Source organism: Trachurus trachurus (genome assembly GCF_905171665.1).
Source record: "Trachurus trachurus genome assembly, chromosome: 6".
NCBI classification, from domain to species: Eukaryota; Metazoa; Chordata; class Actinopteri; order Carangiformes; family Carangidae; genus Trachurus; species Trachurus trachurus.
This window is the reverse complement of record NC_139897.1, coordinates 23,815,431-23,831,748: the sequence shown is the minus strand read 5'-3', so window position 1 is coordinate 23,831,748 and position 16,318 is coordinate 23,815,431. Positions and strand designations below refer to the sequence as shown.

Genomic DNA, 16,318 nt, shown 5'->3' with positions numbered 1-16,318 from the left:
ATGTGTTTTATTTTGAAAGTTGTAGCCGGAAGTCGTGTTTTATCTTCGTCTGAAAACAACCCAGAGGAGAAGAAGTGTGTTTCTAACTGTTTCTGTGTTACTCGTCCGGGAAGACTTGCTATTTTCTTTTTTCTTTTTTACAGACTTTGCATTAGTAACACGTTTTTAATATCGGACAACATGGCGCTCACCGACGCAGATGTACAGAAACAGGTAAAGTAGACACTGTTTCGCTCGTGAATTTTCGCTTAAACTTGACCAACTTTGCCCCAGTGTCTTGGGTTATACATTGAAGTAAACATGTCAAACGTTAGCCAAGGCAAAAGGGCTCAACTCTGAACTATACAGTTACAACTGCTTACATCTATCTAATCTAATGATCTTCTCTAACTGTACTATCCCAACATTACAGCTCATTTTTTAACGGATTTCAGTCACATGACAGAGAATTGTTATGTTATGTTACACGTGTAAAAAGTTGGATCAAGCTATCGTGGGAACATGTTAACGCTTCCCTGATGTTGAGCAATAATAAAAGTCACCTGAGTATTTTAGGGGGTAAATTATATGACATATGTTTGCTGTGATATGTTTAACATGCTTTGTGAATTGGCTTGTACCTGTATTTAGTAAAATGACATGACGGGATGATCTGTTAAGGTTGAACTTTATGTAACATGTCTTGTTTGTCTCGTGTCAGATCAAGCACATGATGGCCTTCATAGAACAAGAGGCCAGTGAAAAAGTCGAAGAGATAGATGCGAAGGTAATGAAGTTCGTCACGTCAGTGTGTCAGTCTTGTGATTTTTGCTGAATTTAGTGTGTTTTCAAGTGTATTAGCATCCTGGTTGACCCCTATCCTGTTTTTGTTCAAATTCAACATATGTTGCCTACATGGAGGATGAAAAACCTGTCTATTCATACCCCTGTATACATGGAAATGACAGTATCCAGGTTTCTGGTCATCTACTGTACATGTAGATGTGTCTTGATGTCCCACCATCTAATTACCACTTGGAGATGTTACAAAAATACATATAAGGTGTTTTATTTAAGCAATATCACATGAGAGGGAGTGCTGTTGTACTATATCAGCACGGCTGTGATTCGGTCGTAGGCAGTGCCGCAGATAATCACACCGTGCTGATATACAGTACAACAGCACGACCTCAAGTGTGATATTGCTTTTATACAACAGTGCTACGAGCGCATTTTAGAACAGTAATAAACTACAAGAGATTATGATTTGTTTGTTTATTTAATCATTTATTTGGCTCCGCCAACAGAAATAGTTCAGCAACTGGAAGGGAGACAAGGCTGTTGCCAGGCAACACATAAACATTTAACTAGCTTGCTACTAGCTACAAGCTTCTCCACCGAGCTGCTTCCAGTGCTGGTTCTGGTTCTGAGCCCGTGTCTGATTAGCACCGCAGCAACAGGACCAGCATGAAGACATACAGAGACGTTATCGATACCGTATTACATTTGTTTATCTGCTATGTAATCAATATAAACACAGCTGAAGCTAAGTAGCTGAGCTACGTGGCTAACAACAGCTAATGCTAATATCAAAACACATCACCGTCAAAACGTAGTTGCCCCCGCGGCGATTTTTTTTTTTTCAGTCGGGTTTAGTAGAGATTTATCGCCAATTAGACGGACCAGGTCAGGTCCAGGTTTTAATGTTCAGGTCCGTTTATAACTGTAGCAGCAGCAGCAGCAGCAGCAGAGAGATGGGGCAGCTCCTGTATGGGGAGCGTGGCTCTGACTTAGCTCCTGTCCAGCTGAACAGCGGAGTGATTATGTCTGTGAAAAGTCCCAGTGCTGTTATACTGTATATCAGCACTATGGAATGTCTCCTTGTCCAATCAAATTGCTCGGTTGGGACCGGTCGGAACTAACTGTTGTATAAACTACAGTATCCTATAGCTAGAGGGGGCGGGGGTAAGGTTCCTACGATTGCAATACAGTGTATGGATACAAAAATATAACCGGTGAACTCCAGAAACACGATCATAACCAGGATATTATCATGCATGTAAGCATACTTAATGATTGGTGATGCATCTTACTCACACCCAGCTGTTTACAGGCAGAGGAGGAGTTCAACATCGAAAAAGGGCGTCTGGTGCAGACGCAGAGGGTGAAAATAATGGAGTACTATGAAAAGAAGGAAAAGCAGATTGAACAACATAAGAAAATGTGAGTTGTTTGTTATTGGCATTTGGATAATGGTGAAATAGTAATGACACCGTTGTTTTACACCCTCTCATTATTCATTATTTAACAGAGGTGCTATCAGTATATTTTGAAATCTTTGGTTTATATAATGAGCCCTCCCACATCCTACTTCCAGGCACATTGAGTTGAAGTGAGAGACAGAGGATCATGTGATGTTGGAATCTCTATGAAACATAGTTTAATGCCTCTTTGTCTCAGTTTGCCCATCTCTGTCAGACATTGTTGATTATGCCCTGGCCCCATCCCTCCCCCCCTTCCACTGTCTTGGTTTTCTTATGTCAGTGTGCTGCCTTTTGACGTTGTAACATCACGATAATCATAAGTAGACATCTGTAAACTCCAGTGCTCCTGACCTCTTCATAACTATATAACTGTTTCTTTAAAATACAGTTGTGGTGGCACAGTTGGCTTGAAATCAGCGTGTTGTAGGAAACTGGTGTCACTCACATAACAGCGGTGTTACAGTGGTGCTGCATCACATGTTAATGTAGACATTTTAACTCAACAACTTTTTCTCACACTGTCACAGCCAGATGTCCAACTTGATGAACCAAGCAAGGCTGAAGGTGCTGAAGGCCCGTGACGACATGATCACGGTTAGAGCTCATTTTAAAGGTTTTATGATTGATATGGTTATGCATTTCATCAGTTTTCATCAGTGTGCTTAGGTTTGGTTCTCAGATCATAGGAAAATAACATTTACATGTCACCACCGACCAGCATTTGATCACAGATAACTACTATTACTAACCCTTTTATACAAGCTTTACTTACCGTACTTAAATACTTGTCTATCTTATGTAAGACATGTGGTGTATTTATGAGCAGCATGTTTCTGTTTAAGGATCTAAATTCACTCTCTTTTTCTACCTGTGTTCTCTTCTCAGGACTTGTTGAGTGAGGCCCGTCAAAGACTTGGAGAGATTGCAAAGGACCCTGCCAGGTATTCCTCCCTACTGGAGGGCCTGATTCTTCAGGTAAATGATCCAGTTGCTCCCAACTTGCATCCTGATGAGTGACTGAGTTGTTGGTTCTCCAAGTTCCACGTTGCTTTTTCTACTTTTTCAGGGATTCTTTCAACTGCTTGAACCCAAAGTTACCATTCGGTGCCGACAGCAGGATGCAGATATGGTTCTGGTGAGGTTCAGCCAACTGCATGTTTTATGTTGTGATTACTTTAACAGGTTATTTAGGAGAACACACGGGGGTCAGGAGTGTTTGCGTCTTTTTACAGCATTCATGACTGTTGATATTGCTTTGCCTACTTTTCCTGTTTTGTAACCTGGCAGGCTGCAGTTATTAAGAACGTCCCAATATACAAAGAGGCAGTGAAGAGCAACATAGAGGTCAGAATTGACCAGGAACGTTTTCTACCATCAGAAATGTAAGACACATTTAACTTACATCAACATGAATTAATACTCCTTGATTTATCTGTAGAAAATGTGAGATTTCTTATTTTCTATAATGATTCTGTGATTCAGAAGATAAAGACTACTATGGTTCCTTAATATTTGCACTAATGCCCCACCCTTTGTTTCAACAGCTGCGGAGGAATAGAAATGTATAATGATAATGGGAAGATCAAGGTGTCCAACACTTTGGAGAGCCGGCTAGAACTTATGGCACATCAGGTAGTGTAACTCTGACTGTACATCTAACATTCAAATCATCATTTCTGCTCTACACACTACACACACACTTCCTGCTGTTGCCCTGCGGAGGGCAGCAGACACCACTGGGTTTCCAAGTGAACTTAATTATCTAAAGTTTGGAGGGTTGAAACAGTGGTTAGTCATGCCAAACACTAATTTAACAATGTTAATTGACTGTCTCTTCATTGAGTTGGGGTCAGATAAAGATGTAAAATTAATTTTGCTCTAATTAGAAACATCTCTGCTTTGCTTTTGTAAGGTAATTAAAATGTTTCACTGTAATCCATGCTTTGTGTGTGGAGCACCTGCTCTCTCCACAACTCTGAGTGGTCAGAGGACTTTGTCTTGAGCTTTATTGATAGGTCCATAGAAGAAACAAAAAAGGAATATTGAGGAATTTGCATTTGTAATGTTGCTTTGCTATGTTACTCCAATAATTTCTGCAGGTTTTTCCTTTTTTTCTTCTCCCTCATTTCAATCCTGACTTCCTACCTGTGACAGATGATGCCTGAAATCAGAGTGAGCTTGTTCGGTGCCAACCCCAACCGCAAGTTCATGGATTAACAGTGGATTTGAAGGGAGCGGTGCAGCAGCAGATGGGATATTTAAGGTGACCACAGACTATCATCACAGTGTACAAGAGTCTGCACAATCACCTGCCAGGCGAAAGGGTCAAGGAAAAGCCTGATTTACCTTAATGGGGTGCTATGAATGTGTTTATATGTCTTCCTTTTTTTTACTGAACAATAATTCAAATGTGCACTTTTACTTGCGTTTCAAGAGCACTATTTTACCTCTCTATGGATTGTCTAATGGACTGCTGCAAATTGCAATGGTGTTGCAACTATGCATTGCCCGAGTTGTTTTGGGTCAACTGTTACGCTTTACTAACTGATCGAAATAATCAAAGCTACATGTTACAGTAAGACACACTTTTCCTGCACATAATTTGTTTACATGTTTTAATGCAGACTACAGTCTTAATGAGGCTGATCGTCTGGTATGTTTGCCAAAGATAATTTTACCGGTAGTTTGACTGCGTGAGCATGTGTGGACAGAGATAGGATGTTAACCATTGTTCTGAAGCACTTAAAAGACAAACACCAAAGAAATAAATGTGTGACACGGGATAAAATCAGCATGTTTAAGATATCTTTATTTACAGCTTGTAAACAAACAGTTTACTCAGGCTATGTTCACTCTACAATGAGGAAAATGTAGTAGCCTAGGTACACTAGTCACATCAAAATGTATCTTTCATTAAAAATGTAAAAAACAAAAAAAAAATGCTTTTAGTGCCACCCAGTGGACTTAAGTAATGGCAAACAGTTGGCAAGACAAGGTGCCATACTCCCTCCATGGGTCTAACAAATACAATTGTCCTCGCTAAATTGGACTCAAGTACCAAAACAATGTTCGACACCACCAATTCCGCTGAATTCATTTAAGACTTACAGTTTTGATGCTTTAGAAACTATCAGCAATGATAAGGCTTTAATTGCATTTTTTTTTTAAGTTATTGTGCGCACATTGTTTGAAGCAACTTTTTTTTTTTTTTTCATGTACAGTATAACTAAGCAGTATAAACAGCCCTAGGCTTCTCACAGGTCTTATTTAAACCCTTCCAAGCTGTGAAGAAGAGGAAGTCAAGGCTACGAGACAGTGGCCCAGCAGTCTAACCTGTGGCCTTTAGGCAGGAAGTGAGCTGTATGTTAGGGTATATTGTACGCTAAATAGGGATTAAAGCATTACCATCAGATTAACAAATGACCTTAGAGACACTAACAGGCAGCACCTCCCAGTCCAGTGAGCGAATCCAAGATTACAACTCAGACCTCACGGATGGAGTGGGAGGAATGCGTAACAGGGTTGGCCAAAGGAGATTGAGCTCCTCCTCCAGAGAAACGCATCAAACAGTGAAGTCTAAATGACTGGCATCTGATGGTCAAGCCAAATACCCAGTTCAGACTCTGAGGTCAGATATTAGACAATAGTACTGACGGGGGAATTTGTCACTAACGTTGAAATGATGCACAGTTCTTCATCGCGACCATGTTCAATGGTCAGATTGGTAGGCAATTTAGTTAGCAGCCTCAAACAACATGCGCCAGCTCTTTCTCAATCAACATCCAGACGGAAAGGAAGAGCCCCAGACATATTGCAGCAAGCGCGCAGGGATAAACCAGACAACTTTGGACACATACCCTCAGATTAGTCACACACACACAGACAAACACAGGACCCTGTTTAACCTACTGAACCCTGCTTGACAGCATGTAGAAACCTAGAGAAAGTTGATTAGTGTGAACCGTTCGGTCCACATGTTAACGAATAGAGCCTCTTCTCTTCATATCTTGGACCTCTTCCTTTGGTTAGCCGTTCGTTCGTGGCTGCCTTCTCCCCCTCTCTCTCTCTCTCTGTATTCAGTGTTTGCTCAGCGGTGCCATGCATTCGATGCAGATTAAAGCAGCAGGTTATGTGTACAGAGATAACACAAACTGCCGCCAGCATCGCCAAGCACCGCTACTCCAATAAACCCAACGCCATCTCCCCTACCCCTAGAAAGTAGACACCCTGCGCAATGCCAAAGAGAGGAGCGATGACTAAAGCACGACACGTCGCACCCTTTAGGAATGCTGATGGGCCCTCTCGCCTCATGATGCGCCTGCAAAAGTATACAGAGAGGACAATGGGGGAGAAAAACGTTGAGACAAGCATTGGTTACGTAGCCCCTCACAAAGGCAAATATTATAACAGCCTCTTTTTTTTAGTTTGTAATAGCTTTTATGGTCGTACCTTGTGCAGTCAATAATTCCTCTATATGTGTCCTCCCCCTCTCCTTTTTGCAAGGTCTGCAGACGAGTCTTTATTACTGTATGGGTATTTAAAAGAAGGATGCACCGTCATTACATAAACTGAAAGATAACTTGAGTGTTAGAGCAAACAAAAAACCACTGGATGGTTGTAAAACATAGATAGATAGATAGATAGATAGATAGATAGATAGATAGATAGATAGATAGATAGATAGATAGATAGATAGATAGATAGATAGATAGATTATCTGGATAAAAGTCAAAAACCCAATGGCCACGCACTATTCACTTTATTTAGTCAGAACGGAGTGTCCAGGTGCACAAACATGCTGTCTTTGTGAGAAGCAAAGGCTACGCCCCCATGCACATCCCTCCCTTTTTCTCATTCATTTCTTTCTCCAACTCACCATCCAGTGGAGTTACAGCCACAGCGGCCACTGAGCCGGCGCCGCAGCCCGACAGAAAGGACTGCCAGAACGGTGCCCGCGCCTGCACATCACCTGCTTTTTCCAGGCCCAGCGCGTTCAGGTTGGCAAACAGCGGGAAGTAGATCATTGAAAAGGGGACATCCCTGATTTAAACAAAAAACAAAGAACGTTTGATTAAACAAGATGGAGGGAACCTGGGAGAAAGGCTAGTCTTGACAAGTTTTGGGGTCACGGGAAGGTTAAACTGAGAGACACGGCCTCAGTCAACTACATACAGTATGGCAGCCAGACATAGCTGCGGGTATTTATTGACCAGTGTTCACTGGAAGAGGTGTCAGGAAACACAGCAGTTGCAACATGGATTATGCAATCTAAAATCAACTTATACAAGCAGTGACGATAGAGTTAAATGAATAGATAGAGCTGCAAATGAAAAGCCAGTGGTCAAGGCCATATAGTTTATGCTTTATATAACATTAGGGCAGACTGGGGGATGCCAGTGACAACTAGTGAAAGTGAAACCCCATGGTAACAAACTCTGGCAGACATTTGGTTGGAGTGGTTCAAAACACTTTAAAACAATAGTAAATCACTCTGATGAGTCTCAGTCTGTTTTTTTTTCTTTTCTTTTTTCTTTTTTACTTCAGCTTTAAAACAGTCACCAGATATGTACCATAACATTAAAAAGGAAAAAAAAAACAATTTACATGTAATGTGTGTAAGTTGGGAGGGAATGTGTGACAATGTCTTGTCATGTGTATGACCTCATTAACGTGGCCCCTGCCCCCCTGTAGAGGCCGGCCAGGCCACGGGTCCTCAGCAGCTCCACGGTGATGCTGGTAGCCGAGGGCCGTTGTGGAGGGGTCGGCCGGGGTTGAGCCGGTTGGGCCACCAACGACGGAGCTGGACCAGGAGCAGCAGCCTGAGCTGCAGTTGGCACAGGCCTTTGTGCAGCTAATGGATAAACACAGACGGTCCCAGGTTAGAAAACACATACAGACTGATGTAACCCTGCAGCCTTCACTGCATGTGCCGGACGTTACTGAACAAAGCGGGGGTTATCATCCATTTGGTTTTCTAATTTATTACAAAACATTTGCAAAGACATAGTACATCAAAGTCAATAGGAGATGTCTGTTGGAAGACAAAATGCCTCTAAACTTATATCAAATAGGAAAAAAAAGTGCTCCACAATCTAGTCACCAACTCACCGAGCCTTCCTGCATCCTGCAGCTGGATCTTAAGCATCTCCATAGGAGTGGTGACGACCACCTGACAGGTCCCAGCCCCACACCCTGCCAGTACCTCCCCCCATAGGGGCAAATGTCTGGAAACACAGTGATATGTCTATTCTGATGGTCTATTCTCTATGTTTCAATTTAGCCTATTATTCTGTAGTGGGGGGGTTATTTTGATGGAGATTTGTCGTGTGATGGATCAGTAAGGTGTAAGTTACCCGTCCTTAGAGAGCTTCTGTCTGAAGACATCGTTGGCCGCCAGCTTGATGGCTTTTTCTGGTGTAACAAGTGTGAGGTTCACTGCTGCACCTGTGGAAGACAAACAGGCCTGACGACAACAGACTCCACTGAGGTACACAAATAGAGCCGACCCACGCGGGAGCTTATGGCTCACCAACCAACATAGGGCTAACAAGCACCGGTTATTGTAATGAAAAGATTGAGGGCTGACGGGGGAAACAACAGCGTAGGTGGGCAGATTAAGCTTATAGTAAAGCGCAGTTGTAGCATCGCTTGTCACAGGGATTAGAAATGCAAAGAATACCTCTGTAACATCCAAAATAGCCCTCCGAGCGTACCGTCTTCGCCAGGCAGTCCAGCCTTCAAAGACAAAAAACAAAACAACAAATACTTTGTCTGTTTCTGTGAGTCTTAGAAAACAGCCTAATAACAGTCACACCATTAACTCGATGCTATCTATGAATCAGATCAGAAATATTATGCCATGGCACCATCATCACTGGCCTAGCCCTCACTGAAATACACCATGAACCTCTATCTTCTCCCCAAAACAAACTAGACAAACCTGATCACTGGTGTTTAAAACACATGTTCTTTGAGGGACATAACAAACATCCAACTCCAAAGTTGGGCTGTGGGGAGAATGAATTATCCAAACCACCCATCTTTCCAGCTTTCCATCTCTGACTCATAGTGGAAAACCGCAGTCTGCTAAACACAGGATGGCCACACCCAGTCAGCTACTAGTATTGATGCCCATCAGATGTTTGGGGTCAAAAATTCAGGGTGAGCGTGTCTTTTAAGGACACAAAATTGTTGTTTTTTTCCCCCCGCATGTCTTGATTTTGTTTCCAACAGACTAACTGAACTGTTACTCCATCAAAGCACACGCTGTAAACAGCCGTTCCCCTGACATGACCCCATGAGTGAGTTTTGCACAGTCTCACCAAACCTCTGCACCAAATATGGGAAGAGAGTGTTTGGCTGCACAGCTTCACCCTCTGATATTCAGCAGAAAAGTATGCAACATGTGGTCATCTGAAGTTGAACGATGTTATCTTTTGTGTTGCTGAAAATCGAGAGCGCATGAGAAACAGGTATTTTGAGATGTAACAGTTTTAGACTTTGACAAAAGCTTTTGCATATATTTGCTTACAGAGAATATATTTATCAGCAGTTCTCCCCCTATAGAAGCAGCAATTAAAAAAAGCATCATTCAGTGTGATGCCATGGCATAAAGGTTGCAGTAATGAGAAAGTCCTGTCTTCGGATGTAACAGATCAATAACAGTGGGCGAGGGGGAGCCCTACTCACATTCCTTTGTAGACTTGGACGCCCTGCTGGTTCTGTAGGCGGGTCTTGGCCAGGTCAATAGGAAATACACATGTCACACCAACCAGGCCTGCCACGCCCCCATTAATCAGCTTAGCAGGGAGGCTGCGAAGGGATCAACATAGACACACGCATGCACAGTCCCATTTACACATAGTCACCAGCACAAGGCATGCAAGTGACACATCCATTCATTGTCAAAAAAAAGCCCACAAATACAAACACACACAAAGAATTTCCAACATTAAACATTAAAGAATTAACATTAACGTTAAGCCAGCTGCTGCTTCAACTTGGTGAATACATCCTCACTGACCAAAGCAAACAAGATGAACATACATACCTAACTTTCTTCTCCGCCATCCTGCTCGTGTTGGGGCTCCAGGCCCAGGTCCACTACTTCTCTCCTCTTCCTCCTCCTTCCTTGCCTACCTCTCCTCTTCTCCTTCCTCTTCCTCTTCCTCTTCCCCACCACACTTCGGCACGCAGCCCAACGTTGTCACCACAGCTTAACCCCCGCCTGCCTGCCCACCCACGCCACGAATGGAGCTCACCGGTCCTCGTTAACACGGCAAGCTAGTAGTGAAATGCCTTCCTCTCCTCCCCGTTATGGCAGGGGTGGACGCCCTTTTTCTCTGTTGTGGCCAAAACCCACCGCTGTTGGGATATGTGTCCTCTGGCCAGCCTTTCTGCTTTGTTGTACCTCAAACCAAAAAACCAGCCCACTCCCACTGCCTGAAACAACAGAACACATGCAGTTAATGTGCATTGAATACCTCCAAAGTAGAGTGCAAGTGACACCAATGTGTCTTTATCCTATATGACAATAGGGTTTTTATTTTCTCTCAAAGCCTTGCTGAATAGAGATTTATAATGGCTTTATAAGGTAGTGGTTCTGATGGAAGAATGACACATTTCACATTGACTATAAGGGTCTATAAACACCAGACTTTGCCATTCATAAATGTGAATAGAGGCATATCCCTGGACTACCACACAGAGACAGAACATCTTGAGTCTCTCTAATCTGCCAGCTAAAAGGGATAAGAGTATTTGATCTAGGAAGGAGGGCAGAACTGAAAATGAGTGGCTTACCGATATTCTTTTTACTGCATGTGGAATCCAGCTTTCACAAAGGACTGAAAAGAAGATTTGAATGGAGGTTGGTGAATTTGTTTGACAAGTTTTTTTTCTTTCTTTTTCATTGTGCAAGTACAATAAGTGGTGGTCTAGTCTAAGAATCACACATTATAGATAATACAAATGATGTTGAAACCTTATCTAGGGTTTACAGATCTTTACTTCTTTTACCAGGGTCTCACTTTCTTCCATTGTTTTTCTGCCTTTTCCCTTCCTGACTTCCCCCTTCCCTCAGCTCCCTAATTAATCTCTCTCTTAATCTCTCCACCTCCATTCTGTCTCTATTTTTACCACTGTAAACCTTCCCTCTATCCTCGCCTGTCTTCTCTGATAGTAGCGGAAACAATCACTTTTTTACTTTGTTTGCCTTATCTTCTCGATTTCTATCATGCAATGCCTCTTCTCCATCATCATTTCAACTTTTTCATCTCCAAATATTTCGTCTATTCCACTTCAAGCCCTGTCTTTTCCGATGCTCGATCCTAGTCACATATTCTACACATGCCTTTCACTGAGCCTCTTTCTGTGAAACTTTCTTTCAGCTCAGCTCCATTCACACACACTAGTGACCCTGCCAAAAACACTGACAAGGGTGCCTCACCCCAAGCCAACCCCAAATTGCACTAGAACACCCCGCTCACACAGTTCACACAGCATAGCCCCACGAGACAGCTTTAAAAAAAAAAAAACTTAATTTTCCTCCATCACACAGACATAGCAGTAGGGAACAGGGGTCTTACCTCTGTCGGTGCATCCCACAGACAGGATCAAGCTGTCCACTTTCCTTTCACTTCAACAATGCGTGCAGCAATGGTAGTCAAGCGAGAGCGATATGAGAGAGCCAGCCGCCACTCAGGGGCCGTTGCACAAACACCAGCATTGTCCTCCTGCCTCTCGTGGTCCCTCCCTCTCGTGGTGACTCCCTGTGTGACACAGCCACAGCAACACTGCTCTGCACTAACACAACCCGACATAAACTCATGCCTGTGGAGCTGCTGCCACAACACTCACAACAGAGGCAGCAGAAACAAATGCCCACAATTGTAACTTAGTGTGTATTGTTTTAAGAATATGTAGAGAAAACAAAACAAAACAAAACCAAAAAAGAAGAAAAAAGCTGCACACCCCTAATGAGCTCTCTATTCAACAGCCCTGGCATTACATAATACCTCAGCACTCTGAATACCTCAGATTTTCTCAGGTTTACAATTACTACGGGGTAACAGAACTAAACCATTGTGATTATCACTGTTTGGAATTTTTCTTTACTATGTCAAAGTATGTGAAAGACAATTCTTAAAGTAGGCTACATTAAAAAAAAAAAAAAAAAAAAAGTTATGTAAGGACCTTCAACAATGAGAGCATGTGACCACCACTGCAATTGCTAGTTGTCCCTAATCTATCTTTTTTAATGAGCATTGATTGATGTATTGATTCCTGTTAATGGAAAAACTGTTTCAATCATTGGTAGTAAAAATCTTTCATTAAAGATATTTTTCTAATAGCATTTTAAAAATGTGGTTATGCCATACACTGTAAAAAAAATAATAATGTATACTTAGATGACCAAACATAGAATTTGCACTTTATTAATGTACTTTACTTTATGTTCTTGAATGTACAACTGTACATCAAACATATATGAACAAACTTTGACTCTATAAAAAAGTATAAATGCATGAAAGACAAAAGGTAATCTAAATTAGACAGTAAATATAGGGCTCAGATAGCTATATATGTTATATTCTTTCAATATACTATTTATATAACTAATATTTCAGACATTTAAAAAAGTTGTCAGTTTTATTGTGGCAAGTACAATGTGGCTTCATTCTGATATATATATATATATATATATATATATATATATATATATATATATATATATATATATATATATATATATATATATATGTATATATATATATATATATATATATATATATATATATGTATATATATATATATATATATATATATGTATATATATATATATATATATATATATATATATATATATATATATGTATATATATATAAAAAACATAGCAGGGAGATAAAATATTACACACAGTAAGTATAATCAGAAGAAAGTAGTTCAATTAGCATATCATAGGAATACTTGTACTGATATAACCAGCATTTGAATAAATGTTGTGTCTAGATTTCTCCCAAACTCCAAAGTCAAGTCATTATCAGTTGAAGTGAGTGGCCAATCAGACCACCCTCAATAAAGATATAATAGACAGTTAATTACATTCAAAGAAAGGCTGAACCACAGCTCTTTTTGCCACTTCAGTTTGTTGTACTGATCCAACTGGGCAGCTCCACTTTGGGGTTTTGTAGTTCACTGGCCAGGACATGCCACCAACATTGCCAGGGTTACAGTGACTAATAGTAAGATCAACTCTGTGATCCTAAATCAGAATAAACCAAAGTACCCAAATTGATTCATTAATAATTACATACAATGGGGAGCATTCTCTGTAAAGTTAATGGGGATCTAATGCATGCAGAGCAGGGTTAAGACAAGCTTGTGTTTAAAGATGCAGTTCACACTTAACATCCCATAATTCCCTCCCAGCTCATTGTTTATGATTTGACATGCTTTAGTTTTAATAAGGGCATCGCAAGGAGATACCTGATTGCTATGGAGTGTAGCAGCATCACTAACTTGGGACTGATTACACATTATTTAGGGCTTTTAGTGCCTGAGGTTGGTGATGTGAGATGGTCAGTTAAGTCTTTCCAAGATCTCAGGAATGTCATATTTGTTGACCCCATGACCCCTCCTCTAGCAGTGCTATTATGCCATCATTACACCGGAAGAGGACATTTTACCAACCTGTTAGACAGCACTCTCCAACACTGTCATCAAAACACTATATGAGGGAATATCGTTGGAGGAGTGGCGTATTAGGTCAACTTAGGCCTTTTTTTCATTCATCTGTACAGCAGAGGCCTAAATGTGATCTTGATTTTGAAGGGGAATTTTACACATGTATTCATTTTACTGTATAATCTCTAAGATGTAAAATCTACCTTTACTCAGAAGGAAATGTATCATAGCAAATTTTGGTCAAGTTAAATTTTGCCAGTTACATGCCTGTCATTAAAGTTACCTTGGACACAATACAACTGAAAGAGTACAACAGTATGTACTGTATGTTGCTCCTAACTGAGAATCGATACAACTCATTAGCTTCCCCCTTGCACCACCTTTACGCCAAAATGTCAACTTGCACATTTACTAATTCTTTCTAATACTCTTGTTTCATGCCATTGAAGCTTTTGATCATAGGGAGACCATTGCCTTGTCTCTAGTGCCACCCTCAGGGCAAACACTAATTTTTTTTGTGCAAATATGTAATGTAATAAATCTGCAACCTCTATTTGTTGAATGGGCTTTACCTTTTGGATTTTAATAATTATATTACTAGGCATATATGAGCAAGAGCTTTATTTACTGGTGGTTGATTTCCTTATTGCCACTGATAAGGTTTTCACTCCTGTCTGTTTACGGAAATGTCTACAGGATTGTGCAAAATGTACCAAACCAGTATGCACCGAACTTGGTGCAAGGGATGTGCACTGGCCCAGTGGCCCATGGATCATTAACAGCTAATTTGATTACTTTTTTCGTTTATATGGCATCAGATTTTGACTGACTGTCACACTATGGTAATGTGTGTTAATGTGTGCTTTTTATCCCCATGCCAAACATCAAAAATAGTATTAGAAACATAGGTCTGATAGTTTATGGTCTTGAAATGGGATAGGCTGTAAGTGGAGTAATGTGCAGCATGAGTGTGTAACTCTGCCACTGGGCGCCACCACTATTTAACAGACTGCACTTTTCACACATTACGATGGGGGGAGCCCCTGTGTAGGATATTACACACAACTTTCACAGTGTTGTTTACAAAATCAAAAAAGCACATGACAAATTGCTGTGCCCTGAAATGATCAGACTAACGAACTTTTAGAATATAGGGGGTGATTGAAAGCTGCAATTGTAATTAAATCAGATGGGCAGCTCGAAAAACATTAATCATGGGAAATTGATGGAAAAAAAACATAGTAAAATGTGCCAAGTGGAAAAACTTGAAATGAATCAAACAGGAAAATCACTCAGGCTTAAATTTAAAGAAGTTACCTGGCCCACACCTGTATTAGCCTTTTTAGTTGTTTATTCATTCACCATTCACGAGAATTCCCTTTAAACGGCCGCCGCACTATCAACCCGGCGGGGTGTTGCTGGCTACGGACTTTTGTTACTTATGACGAACAGACCAATCCGATTGCACACATGTTCGCCAATTGTCGTTTATTGTCCCTATAGATTAACAGACTCGTCAGTAGAAAGGCATCTTGTGCTCACACATAGTATTAAAATATAACAGCTAAGCAGTTAACTCCCCTCTCTCTGTCGCGGAGTGGTATCGCCCTCCCCATCTGTTCAGCTCCGGTGAGACTGATTGAAACAGATTGTAGCGCTCCGCGGGTCGCAATGGCAACTGTCCGGACAGGACGGCACCATCAAGTTTCGTCGTGTTTGTAATGCCAAGGAGAAAGTATAAGTCGCTGAGGAAACTACTTTCTAATGTGAGACACACAGGTCACACAATTTCTCCAGTGCGAAAATGTCCCAGGGATGTACAGTTTCTGTGGAAGAGATCCAGTCTTGGTGGGAAGTCCCCGCCATAGCCCACTTCTGCTCGCTGTTCAGGACGGCGTTCAACCTGCCAGACTTTGAAATAGAGGTAATTTAAAAATTATGGTGGCTTTCAGTCACATGAACGTGTTTCATTGCGGAAATGAAAAGTTGTTTGTGTCAGCTTTTTTGTCTGCGTGGTGTGTGTGAGTATGTTGTGTGTGTTTCTGTAACCAGCTTAGCAGTGCTCTCTGAACTTTTCATACGTTAACGTTACTAAGGCAATCCTGTTAGGTAACGAGCTAGCCCAACTCGTTAGCACACACAGCTAAAAGCTAGATGTAATAACTAACCTTTTGGTCTCTCAAGTTGAGAAGAGAGAGAAAAAAAGAAGCGTCAGCTAAATAGAGCACCGATAATATACTTTTATGGTCCAGTGTTTAACGTTACGGGTTTTTCATTGGCTAAAGGATGCTGAGTAACTTAAGAGGAGCAGAACCATGTGCCACTCGTTTGTTTTCATTTAGACAGAGCCTCATGTTTGTGTTGAAGAGCCACCCTATAGTTGTGACCG

At 41.2% G+C, this 16,318-nt stretch overlaps 3 protein-coding genes across 3 annotated transcripts in view; 2 read left to right on the top strand and 1 right to left on the bottom strand.

The window, feature by feature from the left end:
• Window positions 1–54: 54 nt before the first annotated feature.
• atp6v1e1a (ATPase H+ transporting V1 subunit E1a) lies at window positions 55–5,095 on the top strand. Its single transcript, XM_083973614.1, has 9 exons — window positions 55–213; window positions 701–766; window positions 2,093–2,202; window positions 2,771–2,837; window positions 3,129–3,218; window positions 3,310–3,378; window positions 3,531–3,625; window positions 3,788–3,875; window positions 4,398–5,095. Exons 1-9 carry the CDS (start codon window positions 181–183, stop codon window positions 4,458–4,460), a joined length of 681 nt encoding a protein of 226 aa, XP_083829740.1. The 5' UTR covers window positions 55–180; the 3' UTR covers window positions 4,461–5,095.
• A 1,324-nt stretch (window positions 5,096–6,419) lies between these two features.
• On the bottom strand, window positions 6,420–11,899 carry slc25a18 (solute carrier family 25 member 18; the record flags this gene model as incomplete). Its single annotated transcript, XM_083973613.1, has 11 exons — window positions 11,831–11,899; window positions 11,046–11,089; window positions 10,294–10,685; window positions 9,933–10,055; window positions 8,923–8,978; window positions 8,597–8,687; window positions 8,352–8,467; window positions 7,905–8,094; window positions 7,120–7,283; window positions 6,693–6,768; window positions 6,420–6,561 (listed from the first exon to the last, which is right to left on the bottom strand). Exons 3-11 carry the CDS (start codon window positions 10,311–10,313, stop codon window positions 6,420–6,422), a joined length of 978 nt encoding a protein of 325 aa, XP_083829739.1. The 5' UTR covers window positions 10,314–10,685; window positions 11,046–11,089; window positions 11,831–11,899.
• Window positions 11,900–15,608: 3,709 nt separating this feature from the next.
• cecr2 (CECR2 histone acetyl-lysine reader) overlaps window positions 15,609–16,318 on the top strand; it is a 36,387-nt gene continuing 35,677 nt past the window's right edge. The window contains exon 1 of the mRNA XM_083973603.1: window positions 15,609–15,853. Coding sequence (XP_083829729.1) covers window positions 15,734–15,853 — 120 coding nt within the window. The 5' untranslated portion in view covers window positions 15,609–15,733. The remainder of the gene's footprint in view (window positions 15,854–16,318) is intronic.

Coding starts and splice junctions, on each gene's coding strand:
- atp6v1e1a (XM_083973614.1), top strand. CDS start 181: ATGGCGCTCACCGACGCAGATGTACAGAAACAG. Junction 214..700: donor ACGCAGATGTACAGAAACAG/GTAAAGTAGACA, acceptor GTCTCGTGTCAG/ATCAAGCACATGATGGCCTT. Junction 767..2,092: donor TCGAAGAGATAGATGCGAAG/GTAATGAAGTTC, acceptor AGCTGTTTACAG/GCAGAGGAGGAGTTCAACAT.